A 19029-nucleotide genomic window follows, 5' to 3' on the forward strand; every position below is an offset into this window, starting at 1 on the left:
GGTGAAAATAATGCAACGAATATAAATCTCCAATCAGTTTCAACTTAAATAACACTCACTTAAATTCTATCAGTAAATATTTAAAACCATCGCACAAACTACTGATTTGTTGTTCCACTTTACACTTAATTACAGACTTGTTTATGTTCAAAGTGTCAACACTAAAACAAAGAAAAGCATAAAAAAAAAAAATCAGATACTGCTCATGTGCTAAGACTTTGATAAACATTTTTGGTGCCATTAAAAATAAAACTAAAATTACCTATCGCAGAGTGGGGTAGTGTAACCTTTGGAAATCTGTTCCATTTTGTAGTTGTAGGCCAATATAAATAGATTCCGCTGGAAACTAGTCATTTCATTCACTTTATTCATGACATTTTTGTAGATCCGATCCATAATTTCCTAGTTATATATAAAGATTAACTTTAATTCAAAGAAACAGAAATCCTAAATTCAGTACAACAAAAAGGAAACATCATCTAGAAATTCTAGTTCGTTTCAGATGACAATCAACTCTCAGGTTGCTTCCTCTTCCACTGCTAAGAGATAGCAAGATCTTCACAGAAATGAGGAAAGCAAACATCTGAGCAGGAGCACTAGTTAACCCCAAGCTACCTGGTGCCAGCTATCTTTATTCCGTTCATTTACTATGATGAACAAAAGATGACTAATTAAAACGGCAATCTAACCCCCACAGCTATTTAAACTTTGAAAAAATGTTGACACTCATATGATGAATGTTTATCCCCAACATACAAATAAATACAAAAAAATATTTAAAGCTGGCTTAACATCAAAGGTTCCACCTTTTTTATTTAAAATATCATTGCATTAATTTTGTTGTTAAAAATTTGAAATATGAATTATATTTTTAAAATAAATTTTAAAATTACTTATCCTTCAGTTACTTACCGGGACAGCTGCCATTAGGGTTGGCTTAAGTGTAGTGACATCACCTTTGCTTCCTTTCTTTATTTTAGACGACTAAAGCGAAGAATAAGTTTACTAGCAGACACATTCAAGATTTTTAACACAAGAAACAAAATGACATAGCACATCTTTCAAACAATCACTTTATTTAAATTGTATTTTAACAATTAAAACTAGTCCAGAATACCGGTCATAACCACCAATACCCTGTTTCATGAATTGTACAAAGGAAGATTTGTTGTAATATTTTTTAAGAAATATTACAAAGATCCGATGCAATTATATATTATTTTTTTTTTACCACAGGGGCTTACATGTACGACATACCTGGTCAGCTAATGTCTGAGGTGAAGAGTAACCAATGCGGCATCCATGAGACAGACACACAAGTTCAGCACTCAGCTCCAGGACATGCGCAAGAGGCAAATAGCCAATATAGATGTCTTTTTCCCTGTAAAGAATTTTTAAAATATAAGTTTATATTGTACCATTAGAGTCCTCAGATGAGTCATTAAGCTAAATTTACACAGAGCTTACTGCAGAACTAGAGAAATTGGAAAAATGCCTTTGAGCTTGAGAACATATTTCGAATAACATAGGTTTTGTTTCAGAAGTTGTGTGCTACATACTGCAGGTTTAAGCATGAACAAAGCATGATGTTTACTCACCCCAAAGACAATTAACCATGTGTTATGGTTGCAAAGGCAACTCTGTGGACAAGATCAAAAACTGCACCAAACAGAAAGAAACCACAGAATTTAATACTAACCAAAGGAAGCACTACTTAGAAGCTTTCAACCACTCCAGTGCAAGGCAGGCGCACAGCCTTTTGTGTCCTGTTCTTGCCCACACACAGAAGATGACAGAACAAACAGCACATGAAGTCGTCATGTCATTTAATGCAGTACTGGAAGATGCTCAGACATCAGCGCATAGTATGATGTGTCATGGACAAAGCAATATAGAACAGTTGATATTTTACATACTAATTAATCTAAAATTATATGCAACTACATGACGTCTTTATTTGCTGCTGATAACTGTTGGTACGTACCCCAGATTTGGAATCCTCTCAGCCATTCCAGTTATCCCAGCAATTATGTTGCAATGGGAGATCATAACTCCTTTGGGAACTCCTGTGGATCCACTTGTGTACATGATCACCGCGACATCCGAGGGCACAGGCCTGGCCTGCTGTTTGTTTCCTGTAATTTGTGTTAAAAAAGGGAATGTATAATCTGTGCAGAGCCTATCAGACTGGGAGATCTGATATACTAATGTATTTCAGCAGTCATTGCAATTTAATGCTACATGACTATTGCTATTACATTTTGCTTTTGGTTAAAAAGATTATGGTCAATCTTAATTGCCTTCACAAAGAGTAGGCACTTCCTGTGTTAGCTGAACAATAGTTTAAATGATTGTCCTAGTCTACCATGACTACACTTTTTCTATTCTGTTTCCCATATTCCTACAGAGGGGAGAAAAACAGGCAGAGCTTTGGTTTCTCCAAAATGCCACTGAGCTTCAGATCCTTAGGAAGGTATGCTGCACTGGTTCCACGCTGCCACAGGGTCAATCCCTGTTTGCAAAGGTACTTTCTCACGCGCTCCCTAGCAGGGGAACAACATGCTGCCTCATTTGCAACACCTGCAGCAAGGCACTGCTGAGCCAAGATGAGGTCCAATTTCTATAAATATTTAAAGGAAGTTCAATAGCTTTAATGGGATTAAGTGTTGGTTTGTTTTTTTTTTTTTAATACTTGCACTGAGAGCAGGAAAATACAAAACCAATTGTGTTTATTCAGAGGAAAAACTGCGTAACGTGCAATACATGTGGCACAACATACATGCTGAATGAAAAGACTGAAAGCATATTTAATATTTTCCCACTCACTGAAACCTGTCCATCTTGTACGATGAACAACACAGAGGAGGAAACACATCAGCATCATCTCATGTACTAAATATTATATTAATTTAACATGCTTGACCATAAACAATTCGTTGTAGTATTCCACAATTTATTAATGGTTAACTTGACAAAAATAATGTTCCTTTATTATAGTGTATAGTATGTGATATTTAGAAGATTGAAGAACAAAGGATTAGACACCTTTTTATATAGCACATAGATTAGCAAATCTCCAGGAGCTCATGAATTATATCCGTAATTTTTTCTGTTGGTGTTATCTGAAATAGTTTTAATAGTACATAAAACTGGTACATCAAAAAGGCAAACCCATCTTATAAAGAAATTGAGAGGGTACGATGTTGGGAGCAAACCTGCCGTTCCCCAAACATCAACAGCAGATGGATTAACCACCTATTCTACTCCTAAAACAAAATTCAATCCAACATTCATACCTCTTCACTGGTTAAAAGATTCTGAAAACATAAAGAATAAGAACAGAAGAAAGCAGCTACTGAATATAATGAAATCTTAAGATTCTAGGTTTAACAGCTCTTCAGAGCTAAGAATAAAGATTTGTTACGGTAATAGTCAAAACACCTTCTGAAATTCTGAATTTAATTCCAAAAATATTACACAGATCGGAAATAGATTTCAAGAAATTTACATAGTAGATTGATGCTTTCAGTAATGCAATAAAAGTGACCAAGTTCTATCAGATTTAAATGGCTATTTTACATTTTGTTATTTGCGAATTTAACAAAACTTAATGGCAGGAAATTACTGATGTCTTTTGCTATAAAACGCACAATAATTCTCTCCGTGTGCTCTGAATAACCTGGTTTTAATGTGTCTGATCACAAGAATGCTTATACTAAAAAGTACTTTTCAACATGTGGCACTTAGTTGTGGGGAAGACAGTTTTTATTAAAAGCATTTTACTCTGTTGAAAAACAAAGCAAAACCCCACATCCCAAAATCCAGCCACAACCAAACCAAAACACCCCACAGATTTTATTTAAAGAAAAAGCAGATGATAAAAAGGTTAATCACTGCATAATTTTTTGAGGTCTGCAATTTTCCCAAGTTTGCTCAACAGAGTCAAAGTAGGACAACAAATGAGATGATCCAAACGGAAAGAAGAGATAACCTACCAGTATCTGCCTTGGCCCCCATAGCTTGCACAGAAGCCATAGTGTGAACAATGACACCCTTGGGAAACTCTGACCATGTCGTTGGTTTGCCATCCACTGTAATAATATGTCGCAGCAGTGGAACTTGAGAAACAATTTCCTGTGAAAATGAACATGCATTCAGAAATCAAACATGAGGTTTATGTCAATAAAAAAAAAACACCACACAAAGACACAAAACCCACCACTATCTACTGTATACATTAAAAAAAAAAAAAAAATCATTGACATAAAATATCTGAGGATTTAAAATATCAGAGGATAAACTACTCTAGCTCAAACAGCTGCAAAGCTTGAAACTTTCCACATTCAGATTTGCAGGACTGATTGAACTTTCCAATTACAAGTCCAAAAACTTTTCCAACCATTTACAGATCTGGGTCTTATTTCTAGAAAAGCCCACAAATAAGACTGCAATGATTTGTAGAGATAATTGACTTTCCACTCTCATAGAACACTGAGAGAAACTGGTGACACTGAGCTCACAATAATTCTTATGTTGCTCCTTGATTACTATTCTATTTAAAATGAGCAACAGCTAGCAAAAATATGGAAAATTATTAGTTAAGCACTAGTTAAGCATTTCGAGCAAAATGCTGGTTGCAAAACATTTATCAATGTTCTAGTGGAAGAATAGATGATTATCATCTCTAGCAGAAGACATTAATTCTCTTACTGCAAGCTGAAATAAGTGTGCATTGTATGTATCCTGTCATTCTAGTAACTTAAAAGAAAAAAAGGTTTGGGAAATTCTCATTCAAAATTCAGCAATAGTGCACAGTTTTGCATTAAAACAATTCCCTTACATGAAAGGTCTAGTTCCTCCAAAATACACAATGATGAAACTCATGCAGACTAGTTGTTCCACTTGCGTATTCAATCTGGGTCAGTAAGTCAAAAAAGTTTTTTGACGGTTCTAATGTTTAATAAGCTTTCCGCTGCACTGGAAAACAGCTCTAACTCTTTGAGCACCTGTCTTGACATTTAAGAGCCATTCTCTGCTAGGAAAACATCCAACAATAAATCAAGAGGATGATGACATTTAGGTACTCATATATAGTTTATACGTTTTTCTGTTCTTCCCATTTGCTTCAACTGTTAAATTTATAGGCACTAAATCCACCCAGAAACCACAGCTGTTTCTTGCAAAGATGTTGTTCCAGGCAGCACTGCAGCTCTTCAATAGTGCAAACTGCTCATCCTGTTCTCCATCGTCATTGAGGAGCCTAAATCCCACTGAAGGCTAAGTATCGTTTTTTCTCTACATGAAGACAGATAGATAAATCTTATTGTAAAAGAAGTGTCTGCCCTATAGAAAGGCAATAAATCATTGATCTGTACAATGGAATCAGATCTTCTAACAATAATGAACAGATACACCAGAAAGAGAGAGACAAAGAACAGCATTCTGACCTTCAATTTTGTCTGCATCAATTCTTTACTCGTAATGATGGTGGTCACCTCCGTTTCATTTAGCCCATGTACTATTGCTGGGCCTCCCAGAGTAGCATACAGAGTAACAACTGAAACAGAAAACAGGAAAAAAAAAAGGTGAATCTCTGAGTTACATTTTCAAGTATAGTTTACAATAAAGGGCTGAGATTAACCTATACTAAGTTAGGTAACACAGTAAAAATACTTGTCAACTAATACAAAGGTGGTATAGTTTCGTGCTTTAAATAAGCACACCCCCCCCCCCAAAAAAAAAACAAAACAAAACAAAAACCCCACGTATTACATGGATTTAAATACAGCATAATTTTCAGTTACTCCCAGAAGGAATAAAGAACAACCATCATCTATGTGACTGTTTACTATTTTTCAAGGTCTAACTAGAGGTACCAAAACCACATTACCCTATGTAATTATCTTCTACTCTTGTACCTTCATGGCTTTTACCATTTTAAAAGTAAGCATCTGATCTCAGTTTAATACACTGTTTAACGGTCCTGTTGTACACAGGAAAAACTGCTTTCATTTACGTGACTTCTCTTTTCAGAATTCATATGCTCTGTTGCTAGCCTTTTACAATTGACTGCTAATAAGAAATTATTGTAACATTGTAATATATGTCATCAGCAGATTCTCACACTTGGTAATAAATCTGTGACTATTGTATTCTTCCATCTGTTTAAAACAACGTGATAAAGGTTTAATCGCCATAATCATTAGACATTGAACTGACATCATGAGAATACAGAATAGCAAGGGAAGAAAATATTTAGGAAATTGAGTATTAGAAACACCATTTCCTGTATTTAAGGACAGCTCATTAGTGATATGAGTGTTAAACCACACTTATCTCATATTAACAATTTTAAAATCATGTTTAATTTCCTGCCATTTTTATGGGAACTGCATGAGAAGACAGGAACAGACTGGTGAAGAAAAAGACAGCTCAAAAAGGACGAGAGGTATTGCTCTCAAAAAACCAGTAATTTCCTATTTTCCAAGCAGAATGCTAATCAGGGGCATCTCAAAAAAGTTGTAAGGTCAGTCAACACAATCATTTATAATTACAACATCAGTGCTGGAAGCTGTGTCACATTAGGTATCTGAATCTGTTTTGTATTTTGGTCTGGATTTAGCTGAATATTTAAACAACGTAATTATTAAAACAAGACACCCCATTGTACGTCAGGGCTGTAACTATACTATGTTCACTGCAGCAAAAATAAAAATAAAAATAAAATAAAATTCGTTGTATTCTAAGATTTGAAATCCATGGAGCTACTAACCCAGTGCAGCATACTAAGGAAGAACTCAAAAGCAGTTTTCTTACACAGAAAAGTAAATAGTTGACCTCTACTTATTTTTTCCTTGTTAAAACAGTCCATCATAGTTCTGAACTGTTGCAGGGCAAATGCACATGCACTGTGTTTTCTTTAATTTGGTGGGAGCAAAGTCCAGAGGAGTGCCTCTACTAGTTCCCACGAGCTCTCTCTACTTACGGCAGTGACCCCTGTTAGACAAACATCTAGCAGAAATTCAGTTTCCCCAAGCCAAGAAGCACAACCGCAACGACACACCACCCAGAAAGAAAAGTATAATCTCTGAAATAACCATTTATGTAGTTAATAACTCATCTACAAGTAAGTACATCAAGGACAACTTAGAGCTATATGACAGAGCCAAAGAGAGATATACTATTTATACGATGGTGTATGTCATGGAGAGAAAAGAACCTGAGCAATGACTCTGATCTGTGAAATTCTCACTTCTCCACAGTGGTACCCAAAACTTTTTCAGGCAAATCTGAAAGCTTAGGCAATTTTTTTGCTCTCCTCAGTCTCTTGAAAACATACCAAGATAGGATTATCTTTTGTGTTCATCTTTACACATGCAATAGTACAAGTGAGTCTTTGATATCTGAATTTCTGCTAGGAATACTGTTCTAAAAGTCTGACAAAAAGAAAACTCTCAACACCACCAAATTTGCCACCTAATATACAAGAACAAAGCCTTGCCCTAAAGAAACAAACCGAACTCTTGCCATTTATTATCAATGTAACTAAAATGTTAAACTATTTCAGCATCCACCATACATCAAAAATAGAAAGCAAAATATACCTTTAAAAGCTTCAGCCAAATCAATTCTGACACAACCACTTCTGCTCAAGCTTCAGAAAGGCAAGATTGAAAAATAAAACATAACCTTTCCTATTTATTTCATTATTTGGTTATACACTCAGGTGTTTTATCTGCCCACAATGATGAAGAGCTCTTCAAACAGATGAAGAGGAGATACTTCGGAAGAAAATCTGTCTTCATGTTAGTACTTTTTTTTCCATTTTTGAACTCGCAATCTCACTCTACATCCTGCAAATACAAGACTTAAACCGCTTCAAACAATATAACATTTACAATCAAGCAAGCATTTCTACTCATGAAGCCACTTGTTTGTGCAAGTAATCACAACATAAAAATTACTTTCATCATTTTAGTTCTGTAGTATAAAAGTCATTATCTCCAAACATTATGCATGAAGCATAGACCCTGCTCTCTTGACATCAGTTCTGGGCACAAACCATCAGATTTATCACATTTCACATTTGGAACAAATGTCACCACACTACCACAGCAGTTAGCTGTTGTAAACTGAAAAATGCTAATATAAGTCATTTAGCAGTGTCTTGCCCCACTACTTCTTCAACATCATCTGAATTTTATAATTCATTCAGCAAACCGACCGTGAATACTGCATGGTAATATCATCGTCTGCCAATACACAAGTCAGCCAAGTTCGCATAAGATGACATACAGCTTAGATGCAAAATGCCACGTCAGACAGTGTGCCGAAGCACGTCTCAATAAGGGAATTTAAAACATTAATCTAACAAAACCAAAAACACATGCATACTATTCTGCACACGACATCCATCCACTCTCTCAGACACTTTTTTTCTTCTCCTCAAATTACAAAATCTTTCTAGGATTTGTAAGTGTACTTCACTTCCAAGGAAACAATTACGGACATAAGCCTTTGCATTTTATTCCCAGGATAGTCACTAGGAATCTAACAGATCCCAAAAGCGATAAAAGGGAATTGACATGGTGTATTATGAGACATATAGTTTAAAAGCAACACAGGCATCTCATCTGAGAACAGCCTGCGCATATCTCTGCTCTGGTAGGCAAGTCAGCAGCAGTCACTCACTGAAGAAAGGACCAAAAATACCACTGAATTTAGGCTGGACGGCATCTAGGAAGATCACCTCCACAAAACAGTTCATTACAGCAGGGTACTCGGGACCACTGCTAGTCTGCTTTTAAGTATCTCCAAGGATTGAGATTTCACAACCATTCCAGGCTCCTGTTCTGGTATTTAACAACCTTCACAATGAAAAAGTTTGTCCTAATACCTCATCAAATTTTCCTGTGTTTCAACTTGTGCCTGTTGCCTCCAGTCTTATCAAAACACACCTTTGAGCAGCATCTGGTTTCATCTTCTCATTATATAGTTTTAAACAGTAACAAGATCTCAACTCACTCATCTTAATACTGAACAGACCCTGCTCTATCAGCCACTCCTCACATGTCACGTTCTCCAAACCCTTCAGCATCTTGGCAGCCCTCCACTGGACTCGCTCCAGTATGTCAATGGCTTTTTTTCCTACTGGGAAGCCCCAAACTGGACACAGTACTCTAGAAGTGGTCTTATCAGTGTCCAAAAGGAGGAAAAGGATGACTTCCCCGGACCTACCTGCTACACTCGTGCTACTACCACCCAGGATGTCATTTACCTTCACTGCAAGAAGGCACTGCGTACTCGTGGTTGACTGGTCCACCAGAAGCCCCAGGTCCTTTTCTGTAAATCTGCTCTCTACCAGTTTTCCCCCAGCCTATACTGGTGCATGAGGTATTCAGCACACACACACATGAATTTGTAATTGCCTTCACTGAACTCCATGAGGCTCCAGACAGCTCACTTTTCCAGCTGACGGGCCCCTCTGTACATCAATCCTGCCCTCCCGTGTACTGGCTGCTCCCCCCCAAATTCCTACAGGCTGTGACCTCCTGTGTTTGCACTCTCTCCCATCGTCCAGGCTTTCAATAAAGACATTAAACAGTATGGGACTCAGTATTAATCCCTGAGGGCTGGCAATTGACTTTGGCCTACTGATTACAATCCTTTCAGCCAACAGTCCAATGAATTTTCCATCCATCTTATCATCTACTTATACAGTCTTTATCTGAACAGTTTGGCTGTACAAGTACTACAGGAGACTATGTCAAAGGCCTTGCTAAAGTCACAGTATGCAACATCCACTCTCTCCTTGTCCACAGAGCCACTTATCATACAAGGCAAGCAGGTTAATTTCGATATGGCATGGGCTAGGGCAGCACATCTTGTAACCAACTCCACCCTTAAAACTGAGGGAACAATACAATGTTAAGGGTATACACAAAATAACCACACAGATCTGCAGTAAAGATTTACTTAAATAAAAACTGCTATATACTCATGAATGTATGGCTTCTCAAACTGAAACAGACTCATGCTTAGAGCAGAGAGGGATCATTTAAGATACAAATTTCTTGTTAGGCTTGCGTCCAAAATCTGAAGAAAGTCTAACTGGTATACATCTTTAGTGTAGGTAGAGAGCAAATCAGGAATTCCTGCACATCTGGCTTTTACAGCCCATCTCTTACTGACGGAGGGTAAATGTGGCATGGGAGAGAAGAGGCCAAAGCCCATGAGAACAGCAGCTTCTAGAGTGCCCTGTGGGAAAATGAGAAATGTCCCCGAGAGCCTCACAGAAACCAGCCAGGTTGGGCTTACAGTTAGGTGAATGACATATTAAGGAGTAATGATGAAACAGACATTTGAAAACAATTCCTATACCAAGTTGAGATCAGCACTCAAGAGTTTTCTCAGCAAGAAAAATAGGCCTAGAGCTCCTAGGCATGTCCTTGTGCCTGGGCTCAGATGAGGTTAGGGTATACACCAGGTTTTCCACTGTGGCAGAGGTGTACCTCAGACACCATTGTGGCCCTCTATGTGACCTAGAGCGAAAGGGGAGCAGACTTGGCTTGGCATGTGTCTCTGCCCTGTGTCGTGAAGCTGTGCAAGGACACCTCCAGCCAGCCTGCCCTCTTCTGCCACTCCTCAAAGGCACCTCCAACACAGCCTGCAACTGCCCAGCGCACACATCTTGCCAAGAAAGCACCTTCTCTGCCTTCAGCAGACTCAGCTCTGCCCCAACACAGTTAGTGGTCTCCACAATAAAATAGCAGATGACTAACAGATAAGTAACTAGAAGTTACAGAATGGGACCAAGATTGTCATTGGACAGAACAGCCCAAAAGACACTTCTCTTACGGTGACTCGATGAGAAAATGAGGAGTATCCTCCAGGTCAGTGAATCTAGTCTCAGTCCATTGCCAGGGTTAAAGATCCAGTTAGTGCACGATTAAAACAGATACTATGAATAAGACTGAGACTGCCTTTAAAAAGATCACCAAAACAAAACAGAGTCTTAAGGTTTCTGAAGTAGTAACTAAGACTCAATCTCAAATCAGCATTCAGGTTAAATTAGTCTATATTAAATGACATGCAATGGACTATGCGAAAGTTAAGAGGTGGAGAGAAGAAAGCAAAACATAAAAAAAAATATCAGTTCAGCCTAAGGTTTGTGTCAAGGAATGACTTGCACTTTGGTAAAGGAGTTACCAAGCAACTTTTTAATTCAAAAGAGCTCTCCAAAATAAGATCAGGACTTACTCATTCCTTTTCACTTTTTAGAGATAACAATATAATAAACTCTAACTAAAACCAAAACTGAAGAACTAACAAAATATCCAGTTAAAACAGAACTTGCAGGCACAGATCGAGGTTTGACGTCAACTGCTGAAACTGAGTCAATGAATTCATGTGTGATTTTTGTTTGTTTGTTTATAGAAACTTGGGAATCTGTACTGATTTGAGCTTAAAAGAAAATAAACCTCTCACAAATTCATTGAGCAAGCTCAAATCATACTCCATCTGCAAACAGATATAGGTTTCTCTATTCAGTAAAGCAAAACACTACAAAGTGCACAGTCTCTACCTTATGTAGTATTTTTCACTTGTAATTTTAAATGTTCTATATAACTCTACATAAAGTTTTCTTAGTATGTAATGTGAGGTAAGAAAAAGGTTTATTTTCAGACTGTGTTGTAAGATCAAAATACATAAAAATTTTAGGAAAGACGCATACTTACGCTGGTAGTTGCACATAAAGCAGGCCTGTGCTGCAATCATCCACTCAGCTCTAGTCTCACAAAAGATAGCAATGTTAGTCTTTGGTTGCTGACCCAACACAGCTAAGCCATTTCCAAAATTAACAGCTTTAATGTATACATCTTCATATGAAAGCCAGGTGTACTTGCCAAGGATGACCTAGTAAGAATAATAAATTAAATTTAGAAAACGAAAGTCCTTAACACGTCCTACTACATCTTCATCTACATGAAGTAACCACAGACATTTGAATTAATGTTTGCTTGAATTATAACAGCAGTTTACTCAAGATAATGAATAATTTTCTTGCCAAAAACTACAAGGACTGTGGAAGCTCCAACACAAATACTGCAATATCTCCACACATGTTATCACCTCAGTTTCTATTTTCACATTAGGAAAGCACGTGATTCCCACCATATTTCTTAACTCCAGAAGCCCTCCAAAAGGCCACGGTTATGTGACCCACACAACTTCCAGTTTTTACAAAGGTTTGTTTTATTTTAAGTAAAGAGTGACAAGCACTAGCTAGGTACAACACTTTCTCTGTATTTGCTTTCTCAGATATTTGGGCTACAATTCTCCTACACAAATATGGTAGGTAGGTGTCCATTCTTGTTTAAAAAAAAAAAAAGGAAAAAAAAGGAAAAAAGGGAAACTGGAATCCAGAAAGCAGTATATCAATGGGTCCTCAGTCAGAAATTGTGAAATCCCTTTCTTTGTTCCGAAACAAATGTCGGGGGAAAAGGAGTAATCTTTTTGCCCTTTTTTACTGTTAAGCAAAAGTGCGACTCACGACTAGACTGGAAATTACTGGCAAGTCTCAGTACTGAAAAGTCATGTGGAAAACATTAAGCAATCTCACTTTTCTTCTATATGGGAAAGCCAGTGCACAGTAAAATTGGACTTGAATTTACAGGTCACTATCTATCATAGATTTCTATGTGTGCACTTGCACCTTGCAGTACCATCTTCTTCCTGACTGACAGGGTATTTCTTTGAGGGTATCCTAGATATTTTCATATACAGATGCAGTATAAAGTTTTACACTGAAAATGCAGACTCTAAATTATTATATCTAGTTATACAAGCACCTGGACAATTTTGAAAAATACAATTTTTATTAGTCAACTATTTCAGACATTTCCTTTGGCTACATAGCATTAGTAATAAATGCAAGCAAACACTAAAACCAAAAAAAAGCTAGAAAAGCAAACTTCTGCCTCCTCCCCCATTCTGTTTTCCACATTTATCAACTTCAACTAAATTTCAAACTTGCAGGCTGCAAATTCTTACAACTTTTTGGCATGTAACTATATTTCTAATAAGTCTGTATTTCCACATCCGCTTCCTTAATAAAATGAATTTGAAAATCTCTTTCAACCTTCAATAGAAAAATATTCAATAGAAAAATAAAACCCAGTAGATTTCTTTTATGAAAACACTTTTTCAATGTGCTGAAGTTTACTATTGCATAACTGAGTTGTACCTACTACAGCCTTGCTGCATATTGCTCATTAACCTACTTGTTTAGCGGGAAAAATCTTTCTTAACTCAGGACAGGTACATGTGCAGCTACATGGAAATTTCACAAATGTCTTTATGGGAAAGTATCATTTAACAAAACCAAAAAACACCACTTGCCAACAATAGCAATACCTCACAATTTCACCAGAAAATAAACATTTCTCACACAAATATCTGCTCAGGTTTTCCTGTTTTATTTACAGAAACTCAGCTTCATTGGCAAATAGGCCATTTCAGAGCCAAAAATCCTTACTGGTGAAGAAAGATGGCATTGAATGTCTCTGCTCTAATGGGTGAGAGGATCACAGCAGAATTGCTGCCTGATAACATCTGCAGCATCGCAAGGCAGGGGGCTCACACCAGCACCAGCACTCATGGTCACAGCCCCCCAGGGAGGAGGACGACCTGGGGACTCCTTTTGGTTTCAACACATCAAGGTATTTCTGGTGTGGAAAACTTCTACTGCTTCCAAAGAAAGCATTGCACCTCTTCCTGTCCATCCGAATTTCAGTAATTTGGAATGTCAATTCCAATTTGGGACATTTTTCCCCCAAACACAGTATTTTTGGCAAACTTGGAAATTCTTGACAAGCTCATCAGTTGAAAACAATTTATAGCAGTGAATCAGGCAACATCCTTTCCACCATTATACCCTACCTACAGCATGACCTCAGGGATACTGCACTTAAATAATTAGCCCAAGAAATACAAGCAAATTCTGGTTACTGTTTCTGGTAAGTGTGCCAATCTGCAAATGAATACATTTTGGTAATTTCCACTATTTACTCCATAACTCACTAAAGTTGGAATAATAAATCATTAAAGGATCAAAAATGGATCTTTCTGAGTAACACTTGTGATTCTGCTTTTTCCCCCTTTTTTTATTCTCTTAAATAATTTATCTTCATTGCTTAAACAAGTTTGATATAAAGTACTGAAAGAATGCCTTATTGGTGCTTTCCTTTCTTAAAAGGTTAGAAAATCCACAGAAAGTACAGCACTGCTAGTTATTCTTCTAGATCTATAAATATATTTCTGAAGAACACTGACATGTGAAAACAGATGAGAAGACCTTTTTCAATGCAGCTCTTTTGAGTTTCAGTTTTCCTACCGCCTTCCGTGTATTTAAATTTAAATCCATGTTCCCTTCCTCCTCACGCCCAGTTTCTTCTCTGTTCCATCCCTACGACATCATACACTGCCCCTGTCCCTCGGTCCCTTTCTTCCGCATTTCTCTATGCGCTTCTTTCGCAGGACACAGAGCAGGTTACGGTTTCTCTCATCCTTCCTTACGTTTGAGTATGTCTCCTAATCCATCTCCCTTCCCGGCCCTTCCCTCAGTAGCTTTCACTAATATTTTCCAATGCACAGTTTCTCCTGTAAACAGCTGTTAAGACTGACATTAAGTGCCACAATCTTTTAAACGTTCACACACGTTTCATTTTACAACTTTCAGAACTTAATTCTGCTAGATAACTACTTACACATGTAAAGAAAGTAACTGTCCAAGAGTCTGCAAGAGATGGGCCCAAGAAGTTAAGATTCTTGAGAACTGATTAAACAGACACACAAAACCAAACACGAAATCAGAAGAGAGCGCATCGCTGGCTGTTAACTCCGAAGTACCACATTGAACAGAAAAACACTGCCCCCCAGTGCTCCACCACCTCAACACACTGACACTGCAAGTGATTAAAAATACTGGAGGTACCGATCTAATGCATTGGGAAATATTATTAAATATCAGTACTGTATTAGTATTTGGAAATCCAGTGAAGTATAGATACTAAATACATGCTGCACAGTGAACATTTCTTTAATCTGGGTTTTAGGGCAATCATACTCAAATTTTTAGTGTGACAGTGTCATAAAATGTTCTGAAAAAAGTTGCAGGCAGATGCAGAGTCATTAAACTACCTGACCTCAGTTACCTTTCAGAGTCTTCCTAAAAGTAGCTTATAAGGCTTGAATAACCTTAGCTACAATTTGGAAACCAGTGATCACAAATTAAATACATTTCCTTATAGAAAGTATATTAAAAATAATACAAAAGAGGTTATTTGAAATGTCCATTTTTGGCCGTTTTCACATGAAAACATGGATTGCAGCCGAACCCTTCTGAAAAACCCCACCCTAAAATATTATTTACATAGCACCCTATGTTTTTCAACATCATAAGCTACTCTTTGACTGTCCAATGACTTGGCAAGGCAAGCACCCTCCTGCAACTTCACAGCGAGTTTCAGTCGCCAGCTATAACGAGTAACATTCTGAACTCCCAAGTGCTTGCCCAGGTACTTACTGTTTCACTCAAGTCTCACAGGCTTTATATGCATCACTTTCCCCTACCAAAATTGTGTTTACTTTTCCCCACTATGTCTTATTTATTATGTTTTCATTAATTCTGTTCTTGGTTACAAATCCTTTCTAAAAAACAGAACAAAACAAACAACCCCCCCAAACAAACAAACAACTCCCCCCTCCCCCCGAAAAACCACCAAACAACAAAAGCACACACACAAAGCAAAATCCAAATATCAACATATATAAAAGCAAGCACATGACAATATAACCTATAACTAAGGTGACATAAAATAATCAACCAGCAGAATAAAATTCATCTTTCAGGCATCATAAAATTTAAGCTCTGCTTAAATTAATTAATTTTTCCAATTAATTACATCTTAATCTCTGAAGTATTTTCAACATTATTTTATCCTGACTTAAATATGTATTTTATGAAATTAATATCAAGTATGCTTTCCAATCCATGTATTAAAGGACACTACAGAAGGAAACAGAATAACTACATATGAAATAGTATAAAATGCAACAAATTGAGCAGAAGCAAGTATTTGTATTTTATTAACATCCATGAATTTCTGCTACTTTGGCAACTACACAGGAATAAATATTTTTAACAATATAATATCATAAAAATTCAAGATATTGCAGATCATCTGGGATATCATTGTTCTCAGAATAAATTAACATAGTATCTGATCTTAAAGATGTTAAATATCTAGCTTTAAATGAGTTTAGAAGTGTCAGCACACCTAGTTCTCCCAAGAATGAGAAGCTTAATATTTTACTTTTTTGAGATACATATTTACCCCATTACTGATTCATTAATTAGGCTAATCTAGCCCATTGCAACTTGCACAGAGAAACATCTTCTAATAGGTAATGCAACTCAGTACGCAGACCCATGATCTACATTCAGATCTGCCTCTGACTTGCAGGTGACCTCAGAAAAATGCATCAATCATTCCTACCACTCTGCTCAATTTCTGAAAAAATAACAAGTTCTGCAACTCCCGTAAGGTATAGAAATTATATGCATTATATCTAAGAATTAAAGTTGTCATGCACCTTTTCGAAAAGTTGCACCAAATAAACCTCAACAAGTTGCCTTCACTAAAGGGAACCAGGCAATAAAAACATGCATAGTATGAAAGGCAAAAATCAAAGGAAAAGAACCCTGACGTTTAGAATAAACAAGGTATCTTGTGCAATTTTCAGATTTTCCTCACTCGGTAAAACATGTTATGAGGTATTAAGAAACATCGTATTCCTTAATGGAATTTAAAAAAATTTTAGACTTACGTGATAATGCCACAACTTGGAACAAAGTAACACGAGGGCAAGTATGGCAATCAACTATAATAAACTGTTGTGTCAAGCTTAGACAGTTACCTAACTCAAGTAATTTCTAAGTCTAAATACTTAGAAATAAGTTATTTAAGCAGGTCAACACCAACATTCTTCAGCTTTCCAATATTCAGAACACTTTGCTTGCATAAGGGAAAAGGCTAAAACTCCTAAGTTCTTAAGCCTTACATTACTAATTATGTTTAAAAAACAGAGTGCAGATCACAGGCAGCCAAAATTCTGATTTGTGCTCAGAAGTCCACTTTATACAACATGAACTTTCTGTTTCTTTATAGGGCAACAAGGCAGCAAAACATGCATCAAGAAAGATTACATGTACCCATTTCTCCCAGCATTTCCTTCATACTGAAAAATTAACTCCATAGCTGGGAGGAAGTTTCACTAACAATTAAAGTTTTTATAAAGATTTTAACAGAACTAAACTTTGCTATATATCGTGATATTAACCAAATTCTACTTAAACATTATACTTCTATATCAGAATTAAAACTATCAGTATTTATGGAATCCTTTATTATATGAAGAGATAAATTTTTCTTCTGCAGGAAAACTAATCTTAACTAAAAATAGTCTTTATCGTGTGTAGTTAACAACTACTAACACAGAAGTGCAGACCTTTAACACATAACTGCACATATACACGTATCCTGTTAATGATATCTTGACTTGCTTCTTCAGGCAAAACTGCATTTTTAAATGCCTCTGAACACATACAAAGCAGCAAATGACAATACAAGTCTGAACTTAAAAGACTATAAAAAGTCAGCCCCTTGAACAACAGAGTTTTATATTGAAATTACATCTCACACACACACTATGGTTACAGATTAGCAGAGAAGTAGTTCACCTTAAAGGAGACTGGGAGGGGGGGAAAAAAAAAAAAAGAGAGAGAGACTTCCAATTAAAGTCTGTGGAATCGTTCTTCAAACAAAAATTTCATTTAAGCACTGAATTCACAGGGCAAAACAGTCAATCCTTAAGTTACAATTAAGTTTACTGGAAATGCACATCTGAGTATAGACATCCAGTAATTTTACTATATTTACCTGATTATAGTTCAGAATAACAAAGGGAGACTTTCTTTTTAATTCACCTAAAAGGAAAACTTTAAAGCCAGCTACATCATCAGCTGAATATTAAAAACAAATACCTAAAACACATTTGTGTTTTTTCTTTGGCTGAAACCATAAAAAAGGGTATCTACTCAAGAACACAAAAAGAAGGTTTAGATTTGTTTTAAACGCGGAGTTATGTAAGATTGGGAATTAGATAATTTAAATCTTTTCACGACTACCTAATCTAAGTAGAGAAACTTAATTTTTCCCCTGACTTGCTTTACTGAACTAGAAGTGCCGCAAAAGAAAGTAAACACACTTTGAAAAAATTCTTGAAGGCAGACGGTAAAAAGACTTACCTTTTTAAAAACTTTTCCTGACGGCTGGATTTCATCTTCTTCCTTCAGGATTTCACGTGTTCCCAAAAGTTTTTTGTCCTTGTATTTAGTTTTAGCATACTTAAAAACTTTGTCGAGTGTATCACACCCAGGATATAAAACTGAAGCTAAGCAATGTAGACTGTTAACAGATCTGTATGCACCCCCAGGCTTGTTATTCACAGGTTTAGCTTTAACCTGCTTGGCTTTTGCTATAGCATGCCTCGATCCTGAAAATATGTACCACGGAATGTATGTTACAAAGGTGTACAACAAGATTATAAAGTTTATAAACTGCAGCAGAACAGGGTTGATGTTATGCTTCAGCTTCATTTTGGCTGGTTGTGAAGCTTGCAAGGAAGAGTTCAGAAACATCGATCAGTTACACAGGGATCCAAGAAGATCTGGAAAGAGAAAAGAGAAGGTTAGTGGTAAACTCCATAGCTGTTGGCAGGGGGGATATTTTCAAATATATTATAACCATCCATTTCCCAGTAGGTCTTTTTATGCAGAAATTAGGTTGGAAGTCTTAACCCCTAACACAAATGAAACAAGACACCAATACATGAGGAAAAACTCTCCCACTCCCATTTAACAGACTGCAGTACTTAGTAATATTTTTATTTCTGTGGACACCACAC

The 19029-nt window shown here is 36.6% G+C and overlaps 1 protein-coding gene across 3 annotated transcripts in view; it reads right to left on the reverse strand.

Moving 5' to 3' along the window:
* Positions 1-18792, reverse strand: part of ACSL3 (acyl-CoA synthetase long-chain family member 3) — a 30886-nt gene extending 12094 nt beyond the window's left edge. Inside the window, exons 1-9 of one of the 3 annotated variants that reach the window (XM_009705821.1) lie at positions 18371-18792; positions 11739-11916; positions 5448-5557; positions 3992-4134; positions 2485-2494; positions 1985-2121; positions 1258-1381; positions 913-984; positions 263-402 (exon numbers count right to left, since the gene is read on the reverse strand). In XM_009705821.1, coding sequence (XP_009704123.1) covers positions 263-402; positions 913-984; positions 1258-1381; positions 1985-2121; positions 2485-2494; positions 3992-4134; positions 5448-5557; positions 11739-11916; positions 18371-18763 — 1307 coding nt within the window. In that variant the 5' untranslated portion in view covers positions 18764-18792. Of the gene's footprint in view, positions 1-262; positions 403-912; positions 985-1257; positions 1382-1984; positions 2136-2484; positions 2495-3975; positions 4135-5447; positions 5558-11738; positions 11917-18370 lie in introns of all 3 variants that reach the window. The other 2 variants (XM_009705820.1, XM_009705819.1) reach the window with 2 other exon arrangements.
* Positions 18793-19029: the final 237 nt, after the last annotated feature.

Source organism: Cariama cristata, unplaced genomic scaffold, assembly GCF_000690535.1.
Source record: "Cariama cristata isolate BGI_N322 unplaced genomic scaffold, ASM69053v1 scaffold20688, whole genome shotgun sequence".
Classification (NCBI taxonomy): Eukaryota; Metazoa; Chordata; class Aves; order Cariamiformes; family Cariamidae; genus Cariama; species Cariama cristata.